General features: G+C 35.4%; 1 protein-coding gene across 1 annotated transcript in view; it reads right to left on the bottom strand.

Annotated features, from left to right (window-relative positions):
* FMN2 (formin 2) overlaps positions 1-27,549 on the bottom strand; it is a 164,301-nt gene that overhangs the window by 16,265 nt on the left and 120,487 nt on the right. Inside the window, exons 16-17 of the mRNA XM_074820532.1 lie at positions 17,025-17,076; positions 923-1,072 (exon numbers count right to left, since the gene is read on the bottom strand). Of these exons, the coding sequence (XP_074676633.1) occupies positions 923-1,072; positions 17,025-17,076 (202 nt within the window). The remainder of the gene's footprint in view (positions 1-922; positions 1,073-17,024; positions 17,077-27,549) is intronic.

Consider the following 27,549-nt stretch of genomic DNA (forward strand, 5'->3'; position numbering starts at 1 on the left):
CAGTAATCTGATGTCTGTGACAATTACATTGGGCGAGTACTCTTGAAAAAGAGGCCTGTTCTTGTCAATTTACCTAAAAATGGACTGATATCAATCATTTAATGAAAGCCTCAATCCCGTTAATATTAAGGCTCAGAAGTGGCTTCATTATCTGTATACTGAGGTCACTCAAGTTGCTAACAGGTGCAGGATTATATAGCAGTATTTACAGTTTTCATGTTTGTATTTGTTTAATTTGTCCTTATATGGCATTTATTACTTTTTAAACAACTGATTAATTCTTGGCATAATTTTTATAAACAAAGGGTGACCACAATACAATATCTCCATACAGATGAAAGCAAACTTCATAGCTGTTCTAATACATGGATCAGACAGTATGGTTAATTTTTCAAAACTACTGTCTTATTTCTTTAGGCCATATATACCACACGTCCTCATGTCCACGGGCTGTGATTTGCAATATGGTTCATTCTGAGTCTTTTCGTAATGCAGAGTCAACTGACTTTTTCCTTCTGTCTTCCTGCTTCTCTTTTTCCCAACTTCACTGGACAAATATTTACAATATGTCATGTCTTCATGCCTTGACTTGTTTTCACTAAATGTGCTAATGGGATATCTTTAATCAGCTTTCAGACCTGAAACAAGTCTCCCATTCCTTAGATTCATAGTGACATAGTAGTTACATGCTCTGACAAAAATGTTGTTCAGGTAATGAACCTGAAAAACGTTAGCACAAATTGATATTATGCCCCATTCAAAAATTATGATGATTAGGGAGAGAATAAGAAAATCTGTTAACAAAAAAAAAGACTGAGAGAACTCCAAAAGGTGTTTAATAGGTTGTATGCTAATGAAGTGAGGCTGACTGGTTTCTGTGCAATTGCTCCCAATAAGCCTTTGAACAAACAAACAAATATACCTTTCTTGAAGAATAAGTTTGTTTTCCTTCTTCCAGAAGTCTTTGAAGTCAGAACTGAATTCATGCCAAATACTGAAGAAAGAATGTGGGGACACCTCTTTCTCTCCCATTTTTGGTTTCATACAGAAATAGACTGCAGTTTCCAAAAAGCTGTCAAAGAAAGCAAAAATGACAAACGTTTCAGTACCCACAGATGCAATTTTTTTTTCTTACTTAGTGCTGACATAGTATTTAATTATTCTTGGTAGCAGATCTAAAATTAAAGAATATAAAAACATAACAGTTGAGCTCTTTGTATACAGATGGATACACAATATAAATAAGATGATTCTTCAGCAAAGCTGGGATCTGGCATTTATCATAGGTTCTGTTTCTGACCAAAGTATTTTCCATTTCAAAAGCTAAAATGAATGCACTGTCCACAGCCCTGCAAATCCAGACATCCACACCTGCCCATGTACTGCTTTTCTGTTGTGTTTAAAGCTCTTTTCAAAACACAGAGTCAAAGCCTACAAAGGACTGTAAACAAAGTTCTTCAAGTTCTGTTAGAATCTATACTATTGCACAATAGGGTAGATAGCTTAGATTGAAGCCTGCACAGAAATGTTAAAACTCAAACCTGCTGTGTATTAAACAAGAAATGACACAAGAGAAAACTGGGCCAGGAGCAATTGTGCTAGAAAACAGGTGCCCACCTGACTCTACCAGAACGATCCAACAACCCTTTCTGAGCACAACAAAAGTAAAGTAGTGTATTAAACATGAAAGCTACACCTCAAGTAAGAACTGCTGCTGAAACACAAAGGTCATATTTCCAACACTGAGTGAGGACTGTGACTGCAATTAAGTTTAACAAATTTCTGAGTTTTGATTGATTCTATTTTATTTCAAATTTTAAAATATGTAGGAATGTTACAGGAAACTACAGAAAAATTATTTCAAAAATTAATTGCTTGTTTAACTATTATTCTATTTTATTTCTTGACCTAATGTTTTGTAAATACTGGAGCTTTTAAGAACATTTTTCTCATCTGAGGCTCAACATGGAGGCACTGGAGAATGGCTTATTTTGTGGAAAATTCTATGGAAAGCTGTCTCTTGAAATGTAATTGTAGGTGCTTTGCTCACTGTTCTATTACTAGTTATTGAATCCTGTGATAATCTTCTATGAAACACACATCACAGTTTTAATCACTTTAATTATGGGAAAAAATGCAATTCCAGTTAAATGGGTGGAAATGTCATTTTATTCACAAAAGTTGTGACTACCTTCAGGGACTACTGTAACTGGAGACAAAGCCCTTTGATAGGTGTTATAATTTAAAGTATTTAATGGTGACAATAATATATAAAGATTCAACCATTCAGAAGGGTCAATCTCACAAAGTCTCTATGAAACTGTTTGTCCTAGTTCTCAAAACTCAATACTCCAGTTGTTTTCCCTAACATGAAAAATAAATGTCTACATAATTTATCCTACTTTTGAATAAAGTAAGCCTACAGCTTAAAAATTTAACATCAGGTTTACCAAATTCTACAGACTTTTTCTCTTAATTTGTAATTAATTTTTTCCATCTGCTAAAGCCAAATGAAACTGTTGAGCAACAAAGACGCAGCACAGAAAAATATAAAATACAAAAACATCCTCACTTTTTAACCCACTGCGTTGATACTCAAATGCCACCTTACCTGAGCGTACCGTTTCTTCACATCTCTTAGCCTACCATGGCACTCTGTTCTGTAACTCAGCAGTTGGTTAATAAATAGAATGTGTTTTTTTGTGGCTGGGTTTTGTTGGGGTTTTTTCAAATGACTTATAGATGAGCGATACTACCAATTAAACTATCCCATTTTACTTACCTATTTACATTTTCCCCACAGTTTTATACTGGGGGAAATATTTATCATCTATCCTGTGGTCCCACAGAATCGCTCAAAAGGAATATCCTTGACATTAATCAATCCGCTGCACTATAATTTAAACTTTTTGCCTACTTTCACATATTTTCAACTTTTTTCAAGACTGCAAACATATCAGGGATATCATTTGTTTTTCCTCCCAGCCCCTTCCCCCAGACTTACAGCTCTAGAGCTGACTAGTGGGAAAGTCTTATAAAAGGCTCATTTGATTTTTCATAATGAACTGGCAACATTTTTGAAGGAACATGAGGAATACAGGACAAGAGAGAAATCTGGAGGCATCAGCTGAGTCAATAGCTTATTTTTAAGGAAGCTCTTTGAATGAAGGCCATTAATGATTTACAGAACACAGAAAGATCAGAAGTTCAAATAAGAAGTCTTGTTCTGAGAAACGAGTCTTCAAACCATTCTGCAAATGACAATAATGTGAAAAGAATTTGACAGTGAATGTCCATCCTAAGCAATGCTTTTAAATTTGAGTAAGAAGCTAGAATTCCTTCACAGGAAGACATCCCAAGAAACAGGAAGCCAAGACAAAATGAAATTCATACTGTACAGAAAAACGCTCAAAAAAAATTGATAAACAGCACGAACATTTATTGGGGATGCAAAGGCTTCCATTACTCTTCATTTACTCCAACTATCCTCTGGGAGCAGAAGAAGATAGCTAATATTTTTTTCTCTGGTGACTGAAAATCTCCCTGAGGTCCACTTGTATAACCAGTACAACCTTACACATGCATACAGATGTGTCTAACAGCTATAACTTAATTTCTAGGTTTATAGAGAGAAGATAAATTCTCAACCAGGTTGCTTCCCTCCCTGGCAGTTACTTTGGGAGGTAAGGGAAATAAGCTGTTTGCGAAATTTGAAACAGCAGCAGTATAGCAGGTTGTCATTGTTAATATGTCACACCTTTCTAATGCCCAGTAACAATGCACAAGTCATCAGCTGCAACACAGTAAGACTTCAGGGCACAAATCTCCATGAATCAAATAATTTTTCTATATAGGTAGATCAAATAGCCAAGACAGTTACTGTATTTTTTTCCAACTAAAGAGGTCTACCCTTATTTAGCAGTGAAGTCAGAGTACATTTAGAAGACATGGAAACCTACTTGCTATACATTTGATGCTGTCATTTCTGTAGTACAAGACAAAGTGGCATAATTCACACATGAAAGACAAAACAAATAACGTGAATCCAAATGCATCAAATAATAAAATATGCACAGCAATAAATCCTCTATATTACCACGCTCTTTAAATATCTGATTTGGAAATGTTTACGTATGTCAAACTAGACATATGTCAAAGCTGATTCCAGGAGGGGACACATATTTTAAATACAAAGAGAAATTTGGATGACATCACCATAACCCCAAGACTAGATATCATCCTTTCAGACTTCAGCCAGGCAGCAAATATCTTTTCTCTGGTGCTTTTCAGTGGGGCAGCCCATTCAAATTTTTTTGTTGATCCTTCAGCAGATTTTGAAACAAAACATCTGCAAATACCATTGATACTGTTCCTGACTATATGTGCAGGCACACAGACATTTTGAATCAAATAAAGGACTAGAGTTCAGAAGGCTTTTGTTCCTATACCCAAATTAATTTCTCCATCATAAAACCTCAGGAAACTCATCTGACCGCTCTGGATTTCATTTCACCTATCTGCAAAATGAAACATCTAATACCAAAGAGGTACTGCAAAGCTTGTTTAGTGTCCATTTCTCAAGTGAAAAGGTTCTTACTTTTCCATACTCTTAGTGAGGGTCTTAAAAGAAAAGAATGTGCATTAGAGAAGAGATAGCAGTCATGGAAGAGGGAAGGAAGGGCATGCGAGTTATTTTCAGGGATTAAAAGAAGTAAAGGAGGTCACTGGCTTTGCTTCATACAGTCTGACTTTTCAAACATGATTAAAAATAAGGCAGTGATGTTCACACCATTGTCTTACTCTGACATGGAAAAAGCCAGAATTCTTTAAACAGATTTCAGACTCAATTTCATATCCCTCATGCTAGCTCTGGAAGAGAATTAAATAACATTAACTCTCTCAAAACAGTGGAAGAGTTGCTCATCCCTGACAAGTAAGGAAGGAAATAAGTTCAAAAAAGATAGTTCCTTTTCTTGTCTTCTAATTTCCTTGGTTTAAGTGCTTAATTCAGAAAAATCACTGCATACTGAGATGACTGAACTCACTACTCACTCAAATGTGGAAATTTGATGAATGAATCACTGGACTTTTCTGTTTGCTCGGTTGTGTACAACTATGAGACTATGTAAATGATTTTTCTATTTGGAGGGAAGGAAGGAATGGATGCATTAACAGCCAAACCAAATTTAATCATAGGAGAAAGAAAAGAAGCCATTCACATTGCAAATGGCTCATTGACAGCATTTCTAGCTAATAGATCTGATCCATCAGGATTATTCAGGTTTTTTCCATTCCATTTTAAAGCCAGTTAGCAAGCAGTTGCAGACAATTATTCAAAGTCTGCTGTGTGCAATGCATTAGCCAGTTTATAAATACGTACAACATATGCTTGTATACATGCATGTAGATATGTGAATGTATGCAGTAGGTCAAGCAAAAGGACAGGAGATAAAGCAGCTAGCAACTAGAAAAAATACCTCTTTTGCTAAAAAGAGAAGAACTGCAATAAGGAGACAAATCAACAATACTAAGCAGCAGTAGTTTCATCTCAGCATCATTTGATCAGGCTTCTGTGGCCAAACAATCAGCAAAGTAACCATAGGTACAGACATGCCCTGGCTGAGAAATGGTGAACACACGCACAAACACACACGCATCTGGTTTCCTCATACAGCAAACCTAATCACCTGCAAGAGTAAAGATTTGTTTCAATGTGGATTTAAAAGCAGAAAAAAAGTTTCTACAATTGTGCAAGAGAGATTCTGTAGTGTTTAACAGATTATGTATTTTGGTTGAAGTTCAAACCTGGATATTCTCAATTACTTGGGTTTGGCTTTATAAATTGTTAAGCATCATTTATGTACTTTGAAATTAAGAACAGGTTGTCTTAGTGTTGGTACTGTGTTAGTTTTCTGAAGCAGTTGTGTTTCAGAAGCAGTTCTGAGTCAGGCAGGAGCTGCTAAGGTACATTTTAGTCTGATTAAAGTCACTTTTTTTGAACTGAGCATAGTTTAACAAAAGAAGGTAAAAAAGGGAGAAAAGACTACATGTGCCTCTTACTACTTTAAATCTGACATGAGCTATATTTAAAGCCAAACTGAGTTGGCAGGTTTATAAGCCTGTTCAGAGTGTTGATCCTGAATTGATGACTCCATAGAGAAGATGAGTACAGTATATAGGTACCAGTACTTGCTTACTGGAAAAGCTAATCATATGAATTGTCATATTAATTCCTGTTTTGTTTTATAAAGATGAAAAGGCTTTGTGCGTATTTTCTTTATGCTTTCAACATCTGAAAGCATTAAAGAGAGTTAGTCTTAAGACAGAATACCAAAGTCATACAGAATTATATAAATTGAAATGGAACTAGCATCCTGGTTATTGAGATAGCATAAGGCTGTGAGCAAACTTAATATGCACAGTATCCCAAGAAGCGTCTCATTTTCTACAAACATATTTTGTTGAGGGTCCTCTCTGCACTATAACTTTACATGGATTTCTTCAGGTTTTTTGGTGTTTGGTGTTTTGTTTTTTTTTTTTTTTAAAGTATCATTGCATCTCAGTGATGTCCCTTGCCTACATAATTAGAAGTAAGAAAATATAAAAATAAACATAAACATTTCTTTCAAAATATCAATATGTAAATGTTGGTATGAAATTTCTTGGGGTTCTTTTCCTCCCCCTTTTGTTTTAAGGAAGAAAAGTGTCTTTCCTATATTAAAAAGAAAGTTGAGATAATATGCCAGTTAAAGTCAGCTGCCAGAATCATTAATCTTTTCTTTCATTTGCCAATTTATATTGTGTAACTATGGATTTTGTAATATTGTTCCTTAGAAAACAAAGGTCTCTAGAGATTTTTTCCTTTCCTCTAAAAAAAACCTGCCAAACATTTGCAATGTTTTGAATCCTAAGTCATCTCCCTCATCTCTAGTCCCTTGCCTCCTATAAATTCATATTAAACAGAAAAGTGTTCTATTGCTCCAGCTAGATGAAAATTAACAGCTTCAACAAGAACAAAAAAATCCCTCTACCTTTGAGGCACCATTTTTTCCCCACAGCAAAAGCCCAACAAAAATTATCCAATGTCAAGAACAGGAAATTATGTTTTGACAGGCCACTCTACCTCATTCATGAGAATTTTGACACCCTCCCTCAATATTAGGAATGCTTTTTACAGCTTTAATATTCATCAACAATGATCAATATTATCAATTGTACACACTGATTAGGAACACAAATGCACAATTTAGATATTTTATATTTTATGCCATACACTGAAGGCAGCAGACCCAGTAAATGAAGCAGAGCACACACTGTGACACAGATTGTTAAATTCAGTAGGCATTACAAACATAACTTTGCACTTAAAACAAATATTTTAGGAAAACTAAAATTTTTAGAGGACTGATGAACTCATGGAGTTAGCAATGACCAAAACCTTCACATATCAGGTTGCCATTTCAACCTCAGTTCACACTGTTATTGCAGGCCCTTATACTTACATCATTCAGTGGGTGGGTATTTCTTTAGTCCTGTCTTTCAGGAACAAAGTCCCTCTTAACAGGGGTGGCAAAGCAGCAAAATAATATGGCCATAACTAATTTAAATTGTAGTTTTGTTGGAAGGTGAATTTGAGCACTAAGATTTTCTCGATCTATTTTATAAATTAATTTTATCAGGTCCAGATTAAGGTATATTAATTGGGCACAATGAAGAAATTTTCCAAATCACTTCTTGTTGGTTATACCTTCTGGAAACATTAGGTAATCAGGGATCACAGTCAACACTACATCTTAAAAGTATTCCTAAAGATTTTCCTTCTCTGGTTTTAATATTTATTTGTCTTCCTATTTTTATTCTCCTCCTTCTCTAAAACACTAAAACTCTAAAACACTAAGTTACAGCCTGGTTTTGATTTGGGCTTTTTTTTTTTTTTTTTTTTTTTGCATTGCTCTGATATATATGTAAATGCTCTACTGACATAACAATGCCATCTTATCTGAGGTGGCATAGGATTATGCCACAAGCAGGATGGAGATAGCTCCATGCTTGGCAGACAGAACTTTTCTGATGACAAAAAAACATACAGTGTTTAAAAAGCCATTCTGCACAGACTGAGTCAGGCTCCAGCCATTTGAAAATCAAAGGTCAGGAAACGTAGGTTAGAGGTATTTTTGCTACCTTCACTGTATCATGTACAAAGTATTCATCAGCCACAGCTCACCCAGTAATCAGGGTTTACGTGAACCTAAATTCTGTTATGCATATTTAGAGGTTATGTCTCTGTTGAAGAATATTATTCCGATTAAAATATGAATTAATATATTTGAAACAGAGCTAACCTTGGGTTCTTTTTTGTCTCTGACAATTGTATTCTAACAGGCCACTCAGAGAAAAAAGCAAACATATTTTAGCATGCCTTTTCTAATGCATTTTTAATTTGCATGTCATTTTAAAATGACAATTTTAAACAGGTTCAAACTTTCTCTCAAAAACTTGGCTTGAGGTATTTACAGTTCCCTAGATGCATTGGTGTTAGCTGCAATCCACCGTAATCTGCATGCTTTGCGTGAACGTGTAGGTTCTCTTTCTCAGAGTTTAATGCTTTTAATGTTAGTGTGGATACCATGCCCAAGCATGCCAGCTGAACTGTTATGTAGACACATAGACAGCTCTGTGTTAAACTGGGCATATAGAATATGAGCATGCATAAAACAATGTCATGTAATTGTGTGCACTGGAAAGTCAGGCCCAGTAACATATCCAAAAGAAAAATATTTTTCTCTCTTAAAAAGCTTAACATATGAGCTTCAAACATATTAAATAATCCTTGGCCAGTTGAGCTTCAAGAAATAATAATGTGCCAGTAGACACAGAATACAGTGGTAGAATGAAATTCAACAGCAGTGACCTCACACACAAGCTGCTAGCCTCAGTGCTGTAAGAAACAGCTAAATGCCTCATGCTAAAGCCCAACTTGTCTCCAGATGTTTCTATTAACACACCTCATCTTCACTGTCTAGTGCAATGGAGGCCTTCTGGGCAATCATTATTACTTAAAGAGGTTATAATTACATATGGAGGTAGTGTAACCAACTAAATAGTGCATTAAAATTTTTATTATGTTTTTTTCAATTTATTGATGTCAACCTCAGCCTTGTAATCTGTCTGCTCCCATGGTATGGCTCACTTTTATATTCATAATTCATGCAGGGTCAAAGTCAGAGTTATCTAACAAAATAAGAAATAATTTGTCTTAAACCCAGAGTGAATTATTTAGATATCTAAACAGAAACTACACAGATGCATTACTAGATTTCATGTACATATAATATTAACCCACACTCTAAGAATATAACGCATTATAGATCAAATGAAATACACGTGCATTTACAAAAACACGCTCTAAAAATAACAAGTGAAATGAATCTACAGGTCTGATTGGAAGTATTATCATGTGCTCTTTCTATTTTGGTGCGCAAGTCAAATTTAGGTTTCAGTTTCTATTATTTGAAAATTATGGAATAAAAATGCTCTGAAATACTTGTGTATTATAGAACCACCTAGCATTTTAAATGCTTTTTGATACAGTTTTATCTTAACCTCTGAAGAGCGTTCTTACTTCACTCAATGAATAAGAGCTCTCCCCTTAACATGCATGAACACAGGATTCCTTAATATCATCAAAAGCCAGTATAACTATGAATGGAAGAAATCCAGCCTTTGGAAAAGACAGAAATGTTCACAGGGGCTTTCATATTCTTAGAGTCAGTTACCAGAAAATCTCATGAAAATAAATTGAAAATTTGGGTTGAAGTGTCAGATTGAAAAGATCTTTACATGCATGTTTCAAACATTATGCATTTATGATTATATTCTCAACTTATCACAATACATTCTCTTCATAGTATTGACAGTATCTTTGTTTAGATGAGTAAAAATGGGTAGCATTGTTTATAAGAATCAAGTTTAAATGGTGGCAGCCTATGGAATTGATGGAAAGATTGTAATAAATAACCATATCAACTCTGGACACGCAAACCATCGATATTCACACATCCAAGCAAAGCTAAATAAACCATACTCATTTGGCCCAAGAACACACTCTCATGTCTGGAGGAGCTGTTCCCATCCCTTCTAAGGATTACACAAAGGCTTCATGGTGTTTCTGGTCTGGGCTGACCATTACCCTAGTTGATTCCTTTGGTGTGGAGAATGAACTTTTACCTCCTCAAAAGACTGATTAAGGTAGAACCATCTTTCAGGCAGCAACTGAGAAAAGAAGCGGGTGCAAGTTATCGCATGAGAAGTGTTCATTTAAGACAAAGTGCAGAATGGATCTGGCTCACTAAAGCTGTTTCTGAATCTAGCCTGATAAGGAAGACAAGAAACAAGGTAACAAGGCTGAGGAACAAACCAAAGAAGAGTAAAGAGGCAACACTTTTTTTCCTAGTCACTTAATCTCCATGTATAAGCACAGCGGGGCTTCAGCAGTAGGCTGAGGCAAGGCCTATACTGTGGAGGGGCTGATGGCAGTCTTCCATCAGCTGGAAATGATTATGGAAGGAATGACCTATACAGTACAAATTATTACTGGATAGTTCCCAGATGAGTTAATGCAATTGTGACCTAATTAAACCACATTCCTGACGTTCTGCTTTTCCATTTGCATATACATGACAACAGCAATATAATATAATAATCCTTAAAGTAAATCTTAAAATACAGCAAGGAAGAAAGCAACAACTGTAGTGGCAAATAAACATAAGAGAGTAAAAGCTGAAGTGTGATCCACATTAAAGTCACAGTCATGCCAAATGCAAACACTATAGGTCTTAGGAAACAACTTAACTAAACAGGTCAGGTAGACAATATGATGAAAGAAAAAAGACTACTGAACATAATCAGAAGCTGATGCACAATGGAAAGGCACTGGAGCTAATTACACATACACACACGCACACAAGCCTTTTACTTCAGCTGTAACAGCTCGAGAGAAATATCTTGAATTTTTGAGAACTACTCAGTGAAACCACCCCCTGGACATAAACTGGAGGTCAAAACAGCATGCCACATTTAAAGATTTTAATTTCTGTATTTTTTCATTAATTTTATTAGCTACGTGATTCTTATCTTTTTTTTTAATCCTGAATTTAACGCTATAGCATTACTTTTGGGTATGATTGGATCCAGTTCTTTTAACTATATTGTTATCAGAGTGTTACTTAGCTGTATCGTTATCAATGCTGTTTTGTGTAACTGTATTTGCACCTTAAACTAATATCCTTTATCTTTTATTGTAAGATCTAAGAATAGGTCCTCTACCTAAACTGTAGAATAAGGTGCATAAGATGAGTTTACATTGCAGAATGTTAGACAGCTGAAGTTATGCAAAAAGTTATGCTACCAAGTCTGCTAAAAGTTATGTTACCATTTGTTCATACTAGCACTGAATGCCATTACATGCAAACTAATTTAAAACCAATGAAATAGGTTTTTTTTTAAGCAAGCAACCCAACATCTTTAAAAGAAAAGGTAATGCTCTTGCATACAAAATCAATCGTGCAAATGGTTAAGGACTTGCAGTCATTTGGCAAATATTTTCAGAAAAGGAGAAAGACTTCATCTTTCAGGGAAAGATCAATTACCCATATTTCAGAAGAGACTTTCTGACATAACGAAACAGCCAGCTAAATTTCCATTACTGCATATTTACAGACCCTGGTATTTTGTCAGAGACAGGATACTAAACTAGAATGATCCAATCTGTTTAAGACTCTGTAAGCTTCTTCTATACACATTTCCTTTGCTCACCAAGTATTTACTTTTTGCTGATCCAGCTAATGTATACCTACAGTCTGAAATGTATTACCACGAGCAATTCAAGTCTGTATGCTGGGAGCCACACAGCGAGAAAAGAGACCTAACAGTAAAGGAACCAACAAAGGATGAATGACCAAAGAGTAGTGAAAGATGGAGTCCAACAGCATATTCTTGCCTTTCAGTTAAAAAGTGTTGTGCTGTTGTTTTCTGTTTTTTTCTTTTTTTTTTTTTTTTTTAAACTACATACCTCTCTCCATTCTGAACTTTTCACCACTTTATTTCAATCATTAACTCAATTTTCACTTTAACTTTACAGTTCACTTTTGGAAAAAATCCAAACCATTGTGTGGAGGGTAGCAAGGTGGAGGAACATTTACTGTTTTAAAGGATTACCAGACTTAGGTGCTACATTTTTAGGTGTTGCTTTTCAGCAGTGCCATTGTACCATACTGTCTGCTATTTCTCTAAGTGTCATCAACTTGTCAGCTCATAAGCAGGTGTAAAGCTTTGTTCCTCCCCAAGTCTCATGTTCAGTGAAGCCAATGGAAGTCTGTGAAGAGTGTTGTGTCAGGAGTACCTTTTTATTGCAGGGAATTTAAAGGTAAACATTTCTCTTCAAAATTAATGTCTTTTGTTGCCACAGCAAAGCAAGCAACAACACATTGCTAAATGGATTATTAAAAGTCCTGAAAACAGAAGAGGTGCCTGGGAGGCTGCACTCAGGAAGCACTTAAAAGCCTAAAAATCATTGGAATGTGCAAGTAATGTGAGCAAATTATAAAATAAACCAAATAAAAATATCCTGACATGGGAAGATGAGTGTTCCATACCCAGCCACACACATCCTTAATTCCCCAGTTGATACAACAAATATATATTCTCATAATGCATTCAGATTTACTAAAGAACAGATTAAATTCTCAGTTTTTTTAAAATCAGTGATGTATACAATGCTATGATAGTGAGAGGCATTTCTGTCTATCTAGTCCTCACTAGGCATCACAGCAGGAAAAACAGGTGAACAGTTTCACCCCAAATCAAGCCACCATTATATGGGACTGTTGTTTTAGTGACCTATGTTATCACTTCAAGCAAGATTATACTATCTGAAATCAGCTAAAGGATCTGTAGTGTTCTTAAGAGATTGTCAGCATACAATGCCTCTTTATGAGTGCAGTATGAGTAAACATAAACATAAACAACAATTTTCAGTGCTACGGCACTGAATTTAGAATCCGACGCTTCATTGTTTGACTGAGAGATAGCAGGAAGAATTGAAGATCATCTGACTGTATCTCAGGTCTAAAACAAACATCTCCAATTTGTGAATGATTCCCAAGGTGTTATTCCAAGAAGAGACAAATCATTGCAGGTAGAGGGGAAGAAAAAGAGAAAGATCATCTTAACTATTTCAGTGGAAGAGGGATCAGTGTTACAGTCTGGATTTATTTTCTTCTAAAAAAAGACCCTAATCTGGAAGCCTTCCAAGGAGATCAGAACTCAATACTGGGTAAGGTATTATAAGAAAGTAATAAAGCTACATGCTATTCCTTCATAGCTATTCAGCTGAATAGAGGTAGCAAGGCAGAGAATTAGGACCTTCAGGTTCACTGAATGCTGTTTCTGTTAATTCTAGTCAGGTTGTTTAGCTGTTGCTCCTTCAGGAATGAAGTGCAAGAAGTAACTAGCTCATTTCTGATTATAAGCCAGCAAGATTATATTGCTGCTGTTGCTATTGCCTTTTATCCTAGCACAGTAAACAAGACACCAGCTATCACATTGCTTTTGACAATAATTTTGATGCAATCTTGCTGTGGATACTGTGAACAAACTCTGTATCATTCTAAAATTGTATTAAGCATACCTGGAAACAACAGTGCTTCAATTTTTTTCTCCTGCTTAAAGGAACTCACATCTTGAAAGATTAGAGATAATTAAAGCCAAGTAAATGAAAATACAGAAAACAGAGAACATATTTGTTGCTTGGTAGAAAGCATGCTATACCTCCCAATTTTCAAAGATGATAAATTTTAATTATAAACCTGTTTAAATGTTATATACAGCTGTGTGAATTGAACATATAGCTATGCATCTTAGGACAGAGGACATAATCTAAAAGTTAAAAAAAAAAAAAAAACACCAAGTTGTGAACTCCTAAAATATAGAAGTATCTCTTTCCCTCCTCCTCTATATCTCCTGTTTTAATTCTTTTCCCTCCCCCCAAAACACTGATTTTTACTTTAACTTGTCAAGTATTTCAGAGTTTCTCAAATATTTAGCAATGATGATCTAATTGGAAAGTGCCAGGTTCTTTTTTATTACACTTTATCAATATTGTTAAGGGAATGATGTAATTGTTTGGGGTTTGGTGAAGACATTCCATGTCACTTCAGTGTTAATACCAGGCTGGAGCCTTCCTTGTCTGCCTGCGTAAGCTAGATAAACACAGACCTGTGTGCTTTCTTCTCATCTCAGGATACTTACTCAGAGAGATCTTGGAACATAAGTCTGTTGCGAGCTAAACATTTCAACTTTTCATTTTATCCATGTGCCAGAAAATCATTCCTTGGATAAACACTTTACATACTGACACTTTTAAAGTCACTAAACACGATAAATAAAGAGAGAATATATCATTTCAAAACCGATTAAACATTTTCTCACTTGTGACAAATGAACAGCTATACACTGTATGGAGTCCCTGGAGCAGACATTCCATTTTCTTTGTCTTTATTTTGTGTGGAAGATTAACTTTCCATTTCGGCTCATCTATTGCACAATTGAGCTTTTCTAAAATACACATTGCTGCATTCTCCTCAAATCATTATTCATTTTAGAAACATTTTTGTTGTTATTGCTGCAAGAGCTTTTCTTTTAGGCTTTCATATTTTTATGGAGATATCAGCTTTAACATTTTGTGCCCAAGCTAACAAGAAAAAAAAAAAAATTGTAGTTTTTACTGAAAGCTAAAGAAGTGCTATTGTGGGGTAGACCTGAACCTGTGGGGTAGACATGGGCTGAAGTTATCCACTTCAAAAAGAAAAATCCAAGCACATTAATCACATTAATTTTGCTCCATCTAATCCATCACTTTTCCTTGCACTATTTGCTTGTCTAGTCATCCTATGCACTGTTGTTCTACCTATGATAAGCCAAATGTAACTAATCTTTGAGTTTTTTAAGCTCTCATCTTCTTTTTCACCCACCCCCTGCCAAAAAGGATCCCAAACATTTTATTTTTAAGCCCAATTAAAGATCTTAGTGAAATAAATACATATAATATTAAAAATATACCATGAAGCTGTCTTCAATATTTTAACAAATACCACTAATCTGGTTGAGAATTTCAGTAGGAAGGTGAAGGAAGAAAGAGAAATGTAGAATATACAATAGTAAAAAATAACTTTGCCCTAATGTTGTTCTAGCATAATTCCTTGTGTGTTCCACAAAAGGTTTTGTATGGGATGTTATCCTTGCTAGATATTGACAGTAAAGAGGAACAATGAAGCTGAATATTCTTCTTTGACAGACTACCATGTAATAGGAGTTGATGCACTAAACCTAGGACGAAGAAAGAATTAGGACAAGTCAGAAGGAGCAGGCCGAGCTGAATAAGAATCCAGTGAGCAGTTTGCTTTCTTCCCCCATATTGTGGATGCTAGATATACAAATAGGAAGTTTTTGATATGATGGTTCCAGTGCAGTCAGGGAAAAAAGTAAGAATGGAGAGTGAATTAGACACCAGATGACATGAGAAGTCACAAGATTTCTGAACAGATTGCAGATTCCCCTTGTCCTTAGATATCTGTCAGCTTTGGATATGTAGTTTAATCCATTTGCCACAGGAGAAAAAGTTTCCTTAAAAGAGCAGTCAGAGATCACAAAAATCTCCTCTCCTAACAGCAGTTTCTTCTCTCAAAGTTTTATTGTGAAGGAGATTTTTAAGGATAAGAATTATGTAACTCAGCAGTTAAACAAACCTAAGAAATGTCAGGAATGTCTTTCATATATATATCCTTGAGCAAGAGGTATGATACTAAGCCAAAGCAGTACTCCCTTTGTTCCATTTTTTTCCATCAGGATGCCACATCACTGATATACCACTCAAGGACCTACCATCTCCTTACAAGTAAGGAGGGAGCTTCTTGTGGCAGAGGAACATCCACTCTCCCCTTGGCTTCCTTTTCAGGTATTATCTTTAGTTCATGGCCCAAGGAAATAGGGAGAAGATGTAGTGCTGTACCAGAAAAGATGTCAACCACACTGTGGCCTTAGAGCAGGTAGCAAATTTGGGCATTGGTGCCACAGAATGGATAACAAACCATAGAAAAACTAGAACTTTTTATAGTGGTATATTTTACCAGAATCCTATTGAGAGACTTCATATATAATTAATATATTAATTAGCCTATATTCAGTGGCAGCTGTAGCTAGTACAAAAAGAAGATGCTATTTTTAGTGAAAAAAAACCACAGGCTGTCAGTTTCACTAAATCTGGACTATAAATGGTGTATGTCATATTTGATCTTTTGCTGGGACAGATAAAAATCTGTCCCATTTAAACACTGCTTCTGGAGATCTTCTGGAGAACACTGCCAAAAAAATCAGAAGAAACCACAAGTTGTGCAATGCAGTGAAGTTCCCAATTTTGAAAACTCTCTCAACTGCACACATCTGTAATGAAATTTAATTAGGTATTTTGCTTTTTGCCACAAAAAATATGTGAAGATCTATTAGCAATTCTACAAAGGAAGTCACATTTAATTATACATACCATTAATATATTAAAAAACAGATTTCCATTCTTTATCTTAAAGCAGACATTTTATAAGCAACAGGAAGTGGTACCTAATGAATAGTAGTTATCTGGGGAATGCTATGTGTCTGTCAAATCACCATGATTCTGGTGTAGTATGAAAAGTTTTCTCTCAGTCCAAATGGTATCTTGGGAATTTATTTTTATGTAAGGTACATGCATTTTCCAAAAGACAGAAGTCATGTGCAGTATTTCTCTAAAGGTAGCTTGCGTGTCTACATTCCTTCATTTTTTTTTTTTCCTAATTGTCAAATTAAATATAGTTTAGTTTTCTGAGTGCATTTCTTTCACTATTCAAAAATATGATAATGCTGGCTACCAACACAGCACCTTCTACCAAAACATATTTTTCAAAGAAGAGTTTTACGGCATTGTTCTTTCTTACCTTTTATGTGCTTCTGTCAGTGACTTCTCTTCATTTTCTTGGTCTATTTTAGCTGTAAAAATATAATCAAAGAATTACCTACAAGGTGAAGGAGGAAGATGTTGTTTCAGGTTAATGTTAATTGTAAATATGTCATGTATAAAATGTATAGAAACTACCTAAGGATATACTCATGTACATTAATTCTGAAAGAAAAAAACCAAAAAAACCCAAAACAACACACAAACTACATGAATCCTGATATCCCTATTAAAAAACAAACAAAAACCACCACCACAAAAAAAAAATTAAAGCAAGTTCTGAAAATTAAAAAAAAAATGTTGCAGTAATATAAACAACAACCAAGTCATGAAAGTGACTTAAAAACAGATCTTAAAGAATGATTCTGAAAACTTGACAAATATGGGAACTGGTCTACCAAGAGGAGGAAAAGCTGAGTGAAGAGCAGGAAGGATTCACTCTTATAGCTTTTCTAAAAGTTGCTTGATAGTTACAAATAAAAGCTCTCTTTCCTCTCCCTGCACACACATCAGTTAGTGAAGTATTAGAGCCTTAGCAGGCCCATACTGAAAACATGACTTTTATTTATATGAAGGAAATTATCATTTGGTGATCATGTGAAGGAAATTAAAAATATGAGTCTGTCATTGACACACACGGGTGAAAAATTATCTATTTTCCATGTGTTTTATCATATTTTATTTTGTATCCATTTCACTTAATTTAGATGGGTATTCTGATACACAAAATCCACAAGAACATGCATATTAACTTAGGCATCACCAATGTGCAAAGCAATAGTACAAACCACTCTATGCATGTGTGCTTAGGTGAGATTTATACCTATATAGTCATTCAGGTAGCACACCTTAAATCCCATTTAAGATCTGCTAGCTTTAGCCAAAAGCTTTTTAATTTGAAACTTGATCCCCTTTTTCAGTCTGCTGGACTACTGGCATACTAATTTGCAAGGAGAATTTTAGGATTCCAGAGTCAGTGGGTTTTGGGACATAAAGAGGCTCTGAACTGTCTCGGAAACATATGTCAATGGTACAGAATTCATACAGAAATCTAAAAAAGAAGAATAAACCTTCAAGCTATTTTTCATTCCCCCTTCCCTACACAGTTCTACAATAATAATTAAAGTTACTTTTCTACATTGTAGACTCATTGCCTTTGAAAAAGGAAATCCTGATTGTAAATTTGGCAAAAATGAGAAAGGCAATGAAATTATTAGGGAACAATGATAAATCGCTCATTTTCTGTTACAATGTTTTAATCAACAGCACTTTACAAACATATACTAATACTAAAATAGACATGTGAAATCCGTACCAAAGATACACAAATGGAGTTTCCCTATTCTTTCCCCAGTCAGAACAAGGATCAGAGTTATGTTTGATGCTGCAAATGCTTTTTATTAGTAGTAATGTAGTCTGCTGAGTAGGGTGAGCAGTGCCTGGATATTTGCCGCAGCAAACATTGTATTTAGTAATCATTACTTGAAGACTCGGAGCTCCATCATTGTTTTGCTGAAAGTGAAAAAAATCTGAGCAAACCACAGAAAACTTGAGGGAGAGCTGGGTAAATGTTCTCAAGGAAATTCAAGAGCATGTGAAGCCTGCCTGATTACAGGTTTCAATACTGACTTGAAACTCAGCCCAGATTCTTCAAAAGGTTTGTGAGGGCCCACAACCCTTTTGAGTGAACTTGGGCCCAGTGCTGAGTGAATCTGGGCTGACTTAGAGTTTTTCTTGAAAGCCTTGACTTGCTTTGGATATTAAACCAGGTGAAATCTGGCAGCTTTGACAGAATTTCTTCTTTTTTTTTTTTTTTCTCTTCATACTTCAGTCCTGAAAGTCAAGGTATGACTTGTAAAACCATATGGTGCAAGAAAAGAAACTACACACAAATTCCCTGGATGGAGATCCAATATCTAATTCTGCATTAACACTTTCACTAAGTATCTGCAGATACAACTTTTAAAATAAATAATTCTGTTACTGAAAAATGTAATTTGGACTTCTCTCAGTTTGATAATGCTTGGAAATGGAGACTAGCATGTTCCAGCCTAGGGACAGTCTTTTATTACATACATCATATTCATAAGATATAATTCTTTTTATAATTTCCAGGATTGATGGGATATAACATCACCTGAGCTGTCTAGCTTTGGTTTTTTTCTTCCTTATTTCAACTGTTCTGCACATGCTTACAAACAATTATTTACCCGCCACCAATGGAGCAAGTATTCCACAATTTACTTTTTGAAAGAGTGCAAGCACAACATATTATACTAGGCTTATCAAAGCATGTCAAAATGTCCCCATTCTGAAGTAAGTTTTGTTTAAATTAAAAAGAAAAGTTCCTGTGGTCCAGAGAGAAAGAAAGAAAAAATACTTCAGGTATCTGTACTTTTAATAATTTCATAGAGAACAGGTTTTACTCAATGAAAAGAATATTGAGAATCCCTGAATAATGCAGGTGCATGTAATAGCATTTTTAAAAAAAGTAATAAGTACATATGCATAAGGCAGCTACAATAAACACAGAGAGAGATTTCATCCTGCATCAGATCACCTCTTGGCATTAAACAGTTTTGCAAGGAAAGAATTTCCTCTAAAAGAGAATTCCCTTGTAGTCTGTTCCAAATATGTGATGACACTTCTAAACCTTTTGCATATTATCAAAAGGATATTATTAAACTGTAAATCTGACTTGCAATCCATTTGCTTTCTCATTTTTGTAGACACAAAAAAGTTAAAGAACAGTATGAAAACAATTCTGCTTCCAAAAGACAACAGGTGGCACCACTGAAAGTGAAGAAAATTCGGTATGTACACTCAGGGATCTGTCCCTGTCCAAAGAAAATATTCAGATGACTGCTTTTGCACTAGTATACAGTAAACATCTGAAAGCTGTGGACAATGGCTAGTCAAAGACATGCACTGAGATTTAACCAGCAAGGGAAGAAAGCCTCCTGTTACCAAACTCACAACAGTCTTACATCACCAGGATACAACGGAATAACTATTAGATGTCGAAGCAGCTGGAGATTCCTACAACTTCTGGAACTGGCCACTAATATGATCACCTGATATTAGTGGTTATTGGTATTTTGCTTTATTGGTAAACTGCTTTCAGCTCACTTTTCCTGTTTGAGTAGGTGAGGAAAGAAATAATCATAGTCATGACCAATTCAGCTGAAGTGTCCCAGAGTACATTAGACTGCCATTTCATTCAATATGCTTCTTTACTGACTTCTTCCTCCGAAGCAGTTCATCACAACTGTAAGGAGAGTGCCTGAAAGGCACCAGTTTGGCATTCTTACTTCTTGGCAGCCTATATCAATGAAGTGCTAAGTACCAGCTGCAAGGTGTCCACCTTGGGAGAACAGTCTTGGGAGAAAAGTGTATTTACTTTTACAAAAGAAAACTCCTCCAACAGGTGAAGTAAAAATGAGAAAATATGTACCCGGTCCACAGTGATCCTGCCATGGCAATGGCTGATACAGGAAAATTGATCATTTCCAGGGATATCATGGCAGCTGAGCACAACTGAGCACTCTGTTCTGCCACTAAAATTTCTCTCTACCCTCAAGAAGCAAGATTACTTCAGAAAGTATCATTGATTTTCTTTGAAAAACATTTTTAAAAGTCTTGTAGTCATCCAGTAGCCATATCTGCTTTCATATATATTTGGAATCTGTCCAGCTGACCATAGCAGCGACTGCTTGCAGACTTTTCTGACAGATGTAGGAGTTCCTGCTCTTGGGTCAGTTATCTTTCCCAAATGAAAATATTCCATAGTTTATTGACTCATCATCTTTTCACCAACCCCCTGCTAAGAGTAGTTTTCTTGATCCTTGACACTAATTTACTAAACCACTTCCAAATATATTGTTACAAATCTATTAAAGACTATATCATACCAGGAAACACTAGCCCCTATATTTCATGTAATGCATCAGTAAGCAGAGGTAAAACTTAAGTTTTATATCTCTGCCTGCATACACTCAATATACTGTAGGGCTTTATATGCAGCTCCCATAATCCTGAAGGCATATATATTCTGTAAAACCTACTTAAAAGGATATAGTTGAAAAATAACCTCAGGTCATATTGAAAAAACATCTCCATATGAAAAAAAGAACATTTTAGAGTGAAAGTGACCTTTCATGAAGCAAAGCTGCCTTATCTACTATTTACAATGTATACTGAATTCGTTATCTTTTCACTTTTTCTTTTGAAAGCATCTTTTTAATGTCTTCTTGTTGGATGATATTCAACTGTTTGCCTGCCTTTTCCATTAAGATACCTTCAGATTACTTAAAGATGGTCTCCCTTTAGAGCAAGGTCTATACTTCCTAAATACTTTATATATTTGCTCAAAATTCAAGTACATTCCTTCCTCCCTATGTCATTCCTTACCAAGCATGAGGACTGTACTATATCCAAGACTCTTCAATCAATTCTTTTAACTACATAGTATGTATTTCTTCAAATTTTACTCACATCAGATGTTCTATCTTATCATTTTTTGTATTTGCTTAAATTTACTGCTTGATGTTTTATAATTGGGGCATAAAACCTGATTTCATGCAATTCAAAATGAGCTTTCCAATAAGGTCTCACAAATGAAGTCTAATTAACTTAATTCACAAAAGTTCTGTCATTCTCAGCATATACCCACATTCCAGAATGATACATGCCATTGTTCTGCATGTTTGCTCTTGCGGTTCTTTTAGATTAGAGTCCTGCAAAGATTACATATAAACTTCTGTAAAGGCACATACACGAATAGCCATATTAAAGTGATCTATGCATTTATGAAAATCTGAAGCATCTCACAAAATTGAACGTGAGAAGTATACACAGGCATTGTAGAAAATAATGGTCTTCAGCAGAACAGTATAATTCACTTTTTGGCAAATATTCTTTTTTTTTTTTCTTTCCCCCTGTAAGAAACCTAGAAGATTAAATTAAATGAAGAGAGGTTCAAAGGTAAGGACATAAAAGCCATTTTTTGACCACAAATTGTCCCTCTGACCTCAGTGGCAAGTGACATTTTGGACCAATTATGCTAAAATTTCTGCAGGCATCAAGCCACTCTGTGAACTAAGAACATTGCCAAGTATCTTCTCATTTTCAGTCCAATATACTTTCTACATTAGTCTCCTGCAAATTTCACTATCATACCTTCTGCATTAAATCTGATTTTTAAAAAGTTATTTATATGAATATACCTATTTTCTGTATGTACAGACTATTTTCTGTATGGACAGATACTGCATACAATGTCTGCTGTCTCTAATACCAGTTGTTGCAAGTTCTTGTTTGAAAGTGCAACATTTAACTGTACCATCTCTTCCAGAGGATTTAAAAATCTTAAGAAATATTTGACCTAAGACTAACTGGTAGGTCAAAGACTTACAACAACTGTTTTAAACTGGGACTATTCTGCCCCGTGCTATATACATATTATTGAAAAGCAGTGGAATTTTTAGAAATCCTTTTTACTGAAAAAAAGAAAACTATTTCTAACACTTTTACAAACCCTTGCTGCAGATTTACCAGGATCTTTAAAGAGGACAGTGGTGTTGAGTGAATAATAGCTGGGACTTTAAAAATATAGCAAATATCTCCTCTGTCAGAGCCACAAACTCCAAAAAAATCCCAACAAAACAAAACTGAAAACAAAATTGAGGGACAGAGTCTCTTAAAAAGTGTATGGAACATCAAGTGGTTCATCTGTCACTGCTGACCCAGCTCTACTAAGATCTGAGGACCTGAGGTACCTGAAAGAGGCCATGAGGATACCCTCTGTATCTCATGCGTGTGACTAGGACAGAAAAAGTGAAGATAGAAAGGAAAAAAACTGGATGAACAACCACCACAAGCAAGGGCATGTATTAGGGTCTTTACAAGACCTCTGCCAGAGCTCCTAAGAGAATTCCTCCAGTCTCCTTGGTAGTGCATGTACTTTTAAATGCCCCTAGAAAACACCAAAATAATACTTAGAGCTATTTTATTTGGCAATCAGCATACTATTCAACTTTTTGTTTCTAAATACCTTGAAATGCCAAAGCAAAATAGCAAAGACACCAGGATCAGTAGAAAGCTCTTGAGAAAAACCTCTTTCTTTCCCCCTTTAGACTTCTGAATGTATTTTGCCTCAATTTTTTGATTATGTTGTTTTTTGTTCTCTTAGCGTGTTTTGTTTATAAAGACTAACGTGGTTGGGGACATGAGTGGCACTGGGAAGAACTGAGTATCCATTTTAAGATGGAAACTATCAAAAAGAAAGTGGGCTTTGGGGAAGACTGTAAAGAAAAGTTAGATGATCATTAATATTTAAATGATGACAGGGGCTCATACTTAGTGGCTTTGTAAAAAAGAAAAAAAAAAAGGCATTAAAAGTTTAAGCTTAAAGTTGAATATGCAATAATACCAGGAACTGAATGAGAAAAATAAGCTCAAATTTAACAGTTAATAAGAATTACCAGTGTCCTTTATGTGCATATTTACTAGATAAACAAAGTCACAAAACAAGTTGACCCTTTGGTTCTGATTCAGAAATTATTCCAAGTAGACCCTGTAGGTCTACTCAAACAGCATTCAAATGCCCTCTCAGAGCTTTTGTTCCACCAGAACATTTTGTTGTTGGTTTGTGGTATGATCTTGACCCAGTGATTACTGTCTGTAGTCACTGTCTGGCCCCAAACCCTGTTGCAATTTAAGCTGTTTCTTCTGAACCAGTTTCAAAGGGCTATGAGTAAGAAGATGCACGAAATGGCCATCCCTTCTGATCTCCTGATCTCTCTTAAGGGAATATCACATCTTCTCAGGTAATTGAATACAGGAATGCATCTGAGTAATCTCAGATGGAAGGCAACAAGAATCCTTTCATCTGCTTGTCTAGATCCTAAATCTTTTTGCCTTTTTCCTCTCTTTTTATTTAAAGTGTTAACTAGTATTTGTTTATAACTTGCTATGAATGTGCTTTCCAGTAACTTTCAAGTGGAGCCAGTTTGTTGGGGTTTTTTTTGACAGATACAATGCCTTTTCAATGAGTCATTAGAGCTACATTGCTATAGTTTTGAGAATTTCTATTTACACTGAACAAAGATCCAAGTACGTTTGGATGGTTTATTATTAGGTACATTCATGCTAAGAAAGCTTTGCAAGAGAAGAAAGCAGGATTTCTCCTGGGAATCCTAGTAAGAGTCTTACCTCCTTCTGTATTTCCTATGACAAACTCATAGAAGGTGGCAAGCATGACGAATACCTACTCCCTCTCCCTTATTTTCTAAGGTTTTCATACATAGATGAAAAACAGTATTTAAATACTTCATTCGGACTCCAGTTTCTTGAAGATAACTGGGGATAGAGCATCTAATATGCTAGACATTTTCCTAATTATGTTCCAGTTTTTACAACACCTACAACAAGTTAAACACACATTTACATTGATTCCAACTCATTGCACTTCACAATGACTTTACACAATCACACAACAGGAACAACTCAAGTTATGTGCTAGCTCCATAGATTATGACCAAGATCTATGGAGCGCAGCTTAAACTCTCATTGAATACATAAGGACTGAAAGTTGACCTTCGTGGAAGTTAAAAAAATTTAAACTTAACAACAACAGACTCTAAAAAAGAAGACTGACTTTTCAAATTAATAATTATATTAATAATAACAACAAAAAAAAATCTCAGGGCAAGTTCCTCATACATGCTGTTTCAAGATGTGAACTCTCTCCACATTTTGCTGGTTTTGTCCTCTTTTAATCCATCTCAGGCAGCAGTCTGGTAAGAAGATAGGTTATTTGCCACCCTTTGAAAGATGACATCTGCTGTCAGCTGAATGGAGGAAGAAGTGGGACCCAGATCCAACATTAAAAAAAAATAATATCTACATTCAGCAACTACTCACTATGATGTTGTCATATGTCACGTTCACAGTAGCAAAATACATTGTATTTCGTGTGGAGCTTTGAGCTCCCCACAATATGTTCCTTGCTACTGATTCTAAAATCCTACACTGCTCAAAGGTCACAGTCAGGTCAGGACTAGGCACTGCACAGACATGCATTTAGCTAGCATACTTAGGATTAAATATATGTTACTAGGTACAGTAAAGATACTGCAAGAGATTTCAGGCCTGATTTAAACAGAAGGCTGTTCAGTTGTGAGCCTGGGCTCCGCAGTGCTGAAGAACATGTCATGCCATAGTGATTAGGGCTAATGAAGGATCTAAGTACTTTTAGTAAAGCTTTAATGTCATCATCTTATTTTTCCTTCTCCATCCCAAGAATTATGTGTTAAAATCAATGTTATTTGAACACATTTTGGATTTTACTGGAGAAGAGATTTAAAATGTGAATTAATCCCCCCCCCCAATCCACATTATATTTGGTAATTTCAGTAATTTGCTGCATTCATTGAGAATATTTTGGGGTGGGTGACTTGTATCATGCTATTGTGACACTCATGCATTGATGTGTTCCCAAGTGATGCCAAAATAACTTTTTTTACACTACCACACCTGTGCTGCCTGCAATCATTGTATTGATACCTACAAAAACAATTAAATGAGGTCCTGTGCCAAAGGCAAAAACAGCTGCCAGACCCAGTCTAAAGGTTTGGCCTTTGATGGACTTTGAGGCAAGGTGAGGCTAATTCAGTGAAGCCTGTTTAGTGCTGCAAATACAACACAATCTGAATTAGGATTATTATGTAATAATGCACACCAATTGAGGTGCTAACATCTGAGGTAGGGACAAGTTTATACAGTACTGACGTTAAACTATTTATTAGCATTAAGATGTCAGTGTGAGATTAAAAAAAATACTTTCAGCACTCAAACAACAAGTTTTAAAAGGTCTTAAAAGGTCTTTCAATAATCCAACAAAAAGAATACTAACATAAAAATGTAAACATTCATGGAATTAAGTTGTTTAAGTGTGAATTCCTGCGCCTTTTGTTCCAGTGACTTTATGTTTCTTGCTCTTAATATCCCTCCATCACTTTTGTCTAAAATGAAAAAAATTTGCTTTCTTTAATCTTGGTAATGAGTATATTTTGATAATAATAACATTTAAAGTGAATGTCTCCACATAAATCTACATATATCCAACCCCTTAATGTTCTGTGCATTTTTTTAAAAAGGAAAAACAAAAACATTTATTTGTATATGTTCCTAATAGTGTTTTAGTCATATTTTCTCAAATTATTTTTAGAAAAATTATGAAGTAGTGCTATGCTCTCCCTTATATTAATCAAATCATAAAAGAAACATTTAAAGAAAATGGAATCTGCAAAATCAATCATTCTGGGTTAGGAAGTGCCAGAATTAAGATTACCCGAGCAGCATTCCTTTCGCAATCATCTACAATACTTCGGGAGCCAGGAACTGAACCCAGCCATCCAAGATTCAGTCTTATGCTTTAGTCTCATTCACAATTCATCATTTGAAGATGCACAGCCTTTTGCTGCTTGACCTAAAAGAACAAGTCACCGCCAACTATTTGGTTGCAGCTACAGTGATAAATACAACGCACTTTGTGATTTATACATTCATTTACTAGCAGCTTAAAAAACTGGATTCCTGAATGCTCTTCCTGGCAAAAGAGGGAGTAGTTATAGACAGTTCACCCAAGAGGACAATTTTGGCATCTTTTTTCTGCAAGATCACAAGGATGTGGCTAGAATTTGGGTCTAGAGAAGAGTCTGTATTCTTGGGTCCAGTAGAATGAGACCTGGGGCTGGCATTTACAAACAAGAGCAGAACTAAAGAATTTTGCAAAATAAGACTAGAAGGAACCAAAGATTGAATGATTAGCTTGTACTCCCAAACTTACAATCATAATGGCACTATTTCCAATGTTTTCAGACAAACTAGCTAAACATCAGAAAATTATGTTTTTACTACTTCTACAAACAGTGCATTCTAGTGCATAAATTTCCTACACCATAAGGCTTTTTCTGAAGTCTAAAACTGGTTCTGAACATGATATTGGATGACTTGCTCAGATTTGAAGTCCGTGACATTTGCACAATTTATAGAATCTCAGTGGAAAAGTTGTGATTCCAACATATTGCCTCTTCCCAGTTCCCAAACAAGACTTACTTTTCCAAGGGAGTCATGGTTGCTGCCTCCTATCATAATTTTCCTGCCTTATCAGGCTAACAAGAATGCACAGCCTAGCTGGAGTCCCAACAACAAAAACCCAAAGACTGCTTTTCACTGCAAAGTTAACCACAGTTAAAACCTGGGGACCAAGACTTGTTTGTGGATTATACACACATAATTCTTTCAACATGAGCTGGCTATCCTATCAAGTGGGGACAACATTAAAAGATTACTAACTGCTAATGAAATTTCTCTATAAATTTAATGATGCTTAGCACCCTCAGGATTTCGTGACCATCCCATGTATCAGACACATTTCTCCCAGGAAAAAAAAAATTATTTCTGAAGCTTTGTAAATGGCTAGATGTGATCTCTGATGTTTT

Source organism: Strix aluco, chromosome 3 (assembly GCF_031877795.1).
Source record: "Strix aluco isolate bStrAlu1 chromosome 3, bStrAlu1.hap1, whole genome shotgun sequence".
NCBI classification, from domain to species: Eukaryota; Metazoa; Chordata; class Aves; order Strigiformes; family Strigidae; genus Strix; species Strix aluco.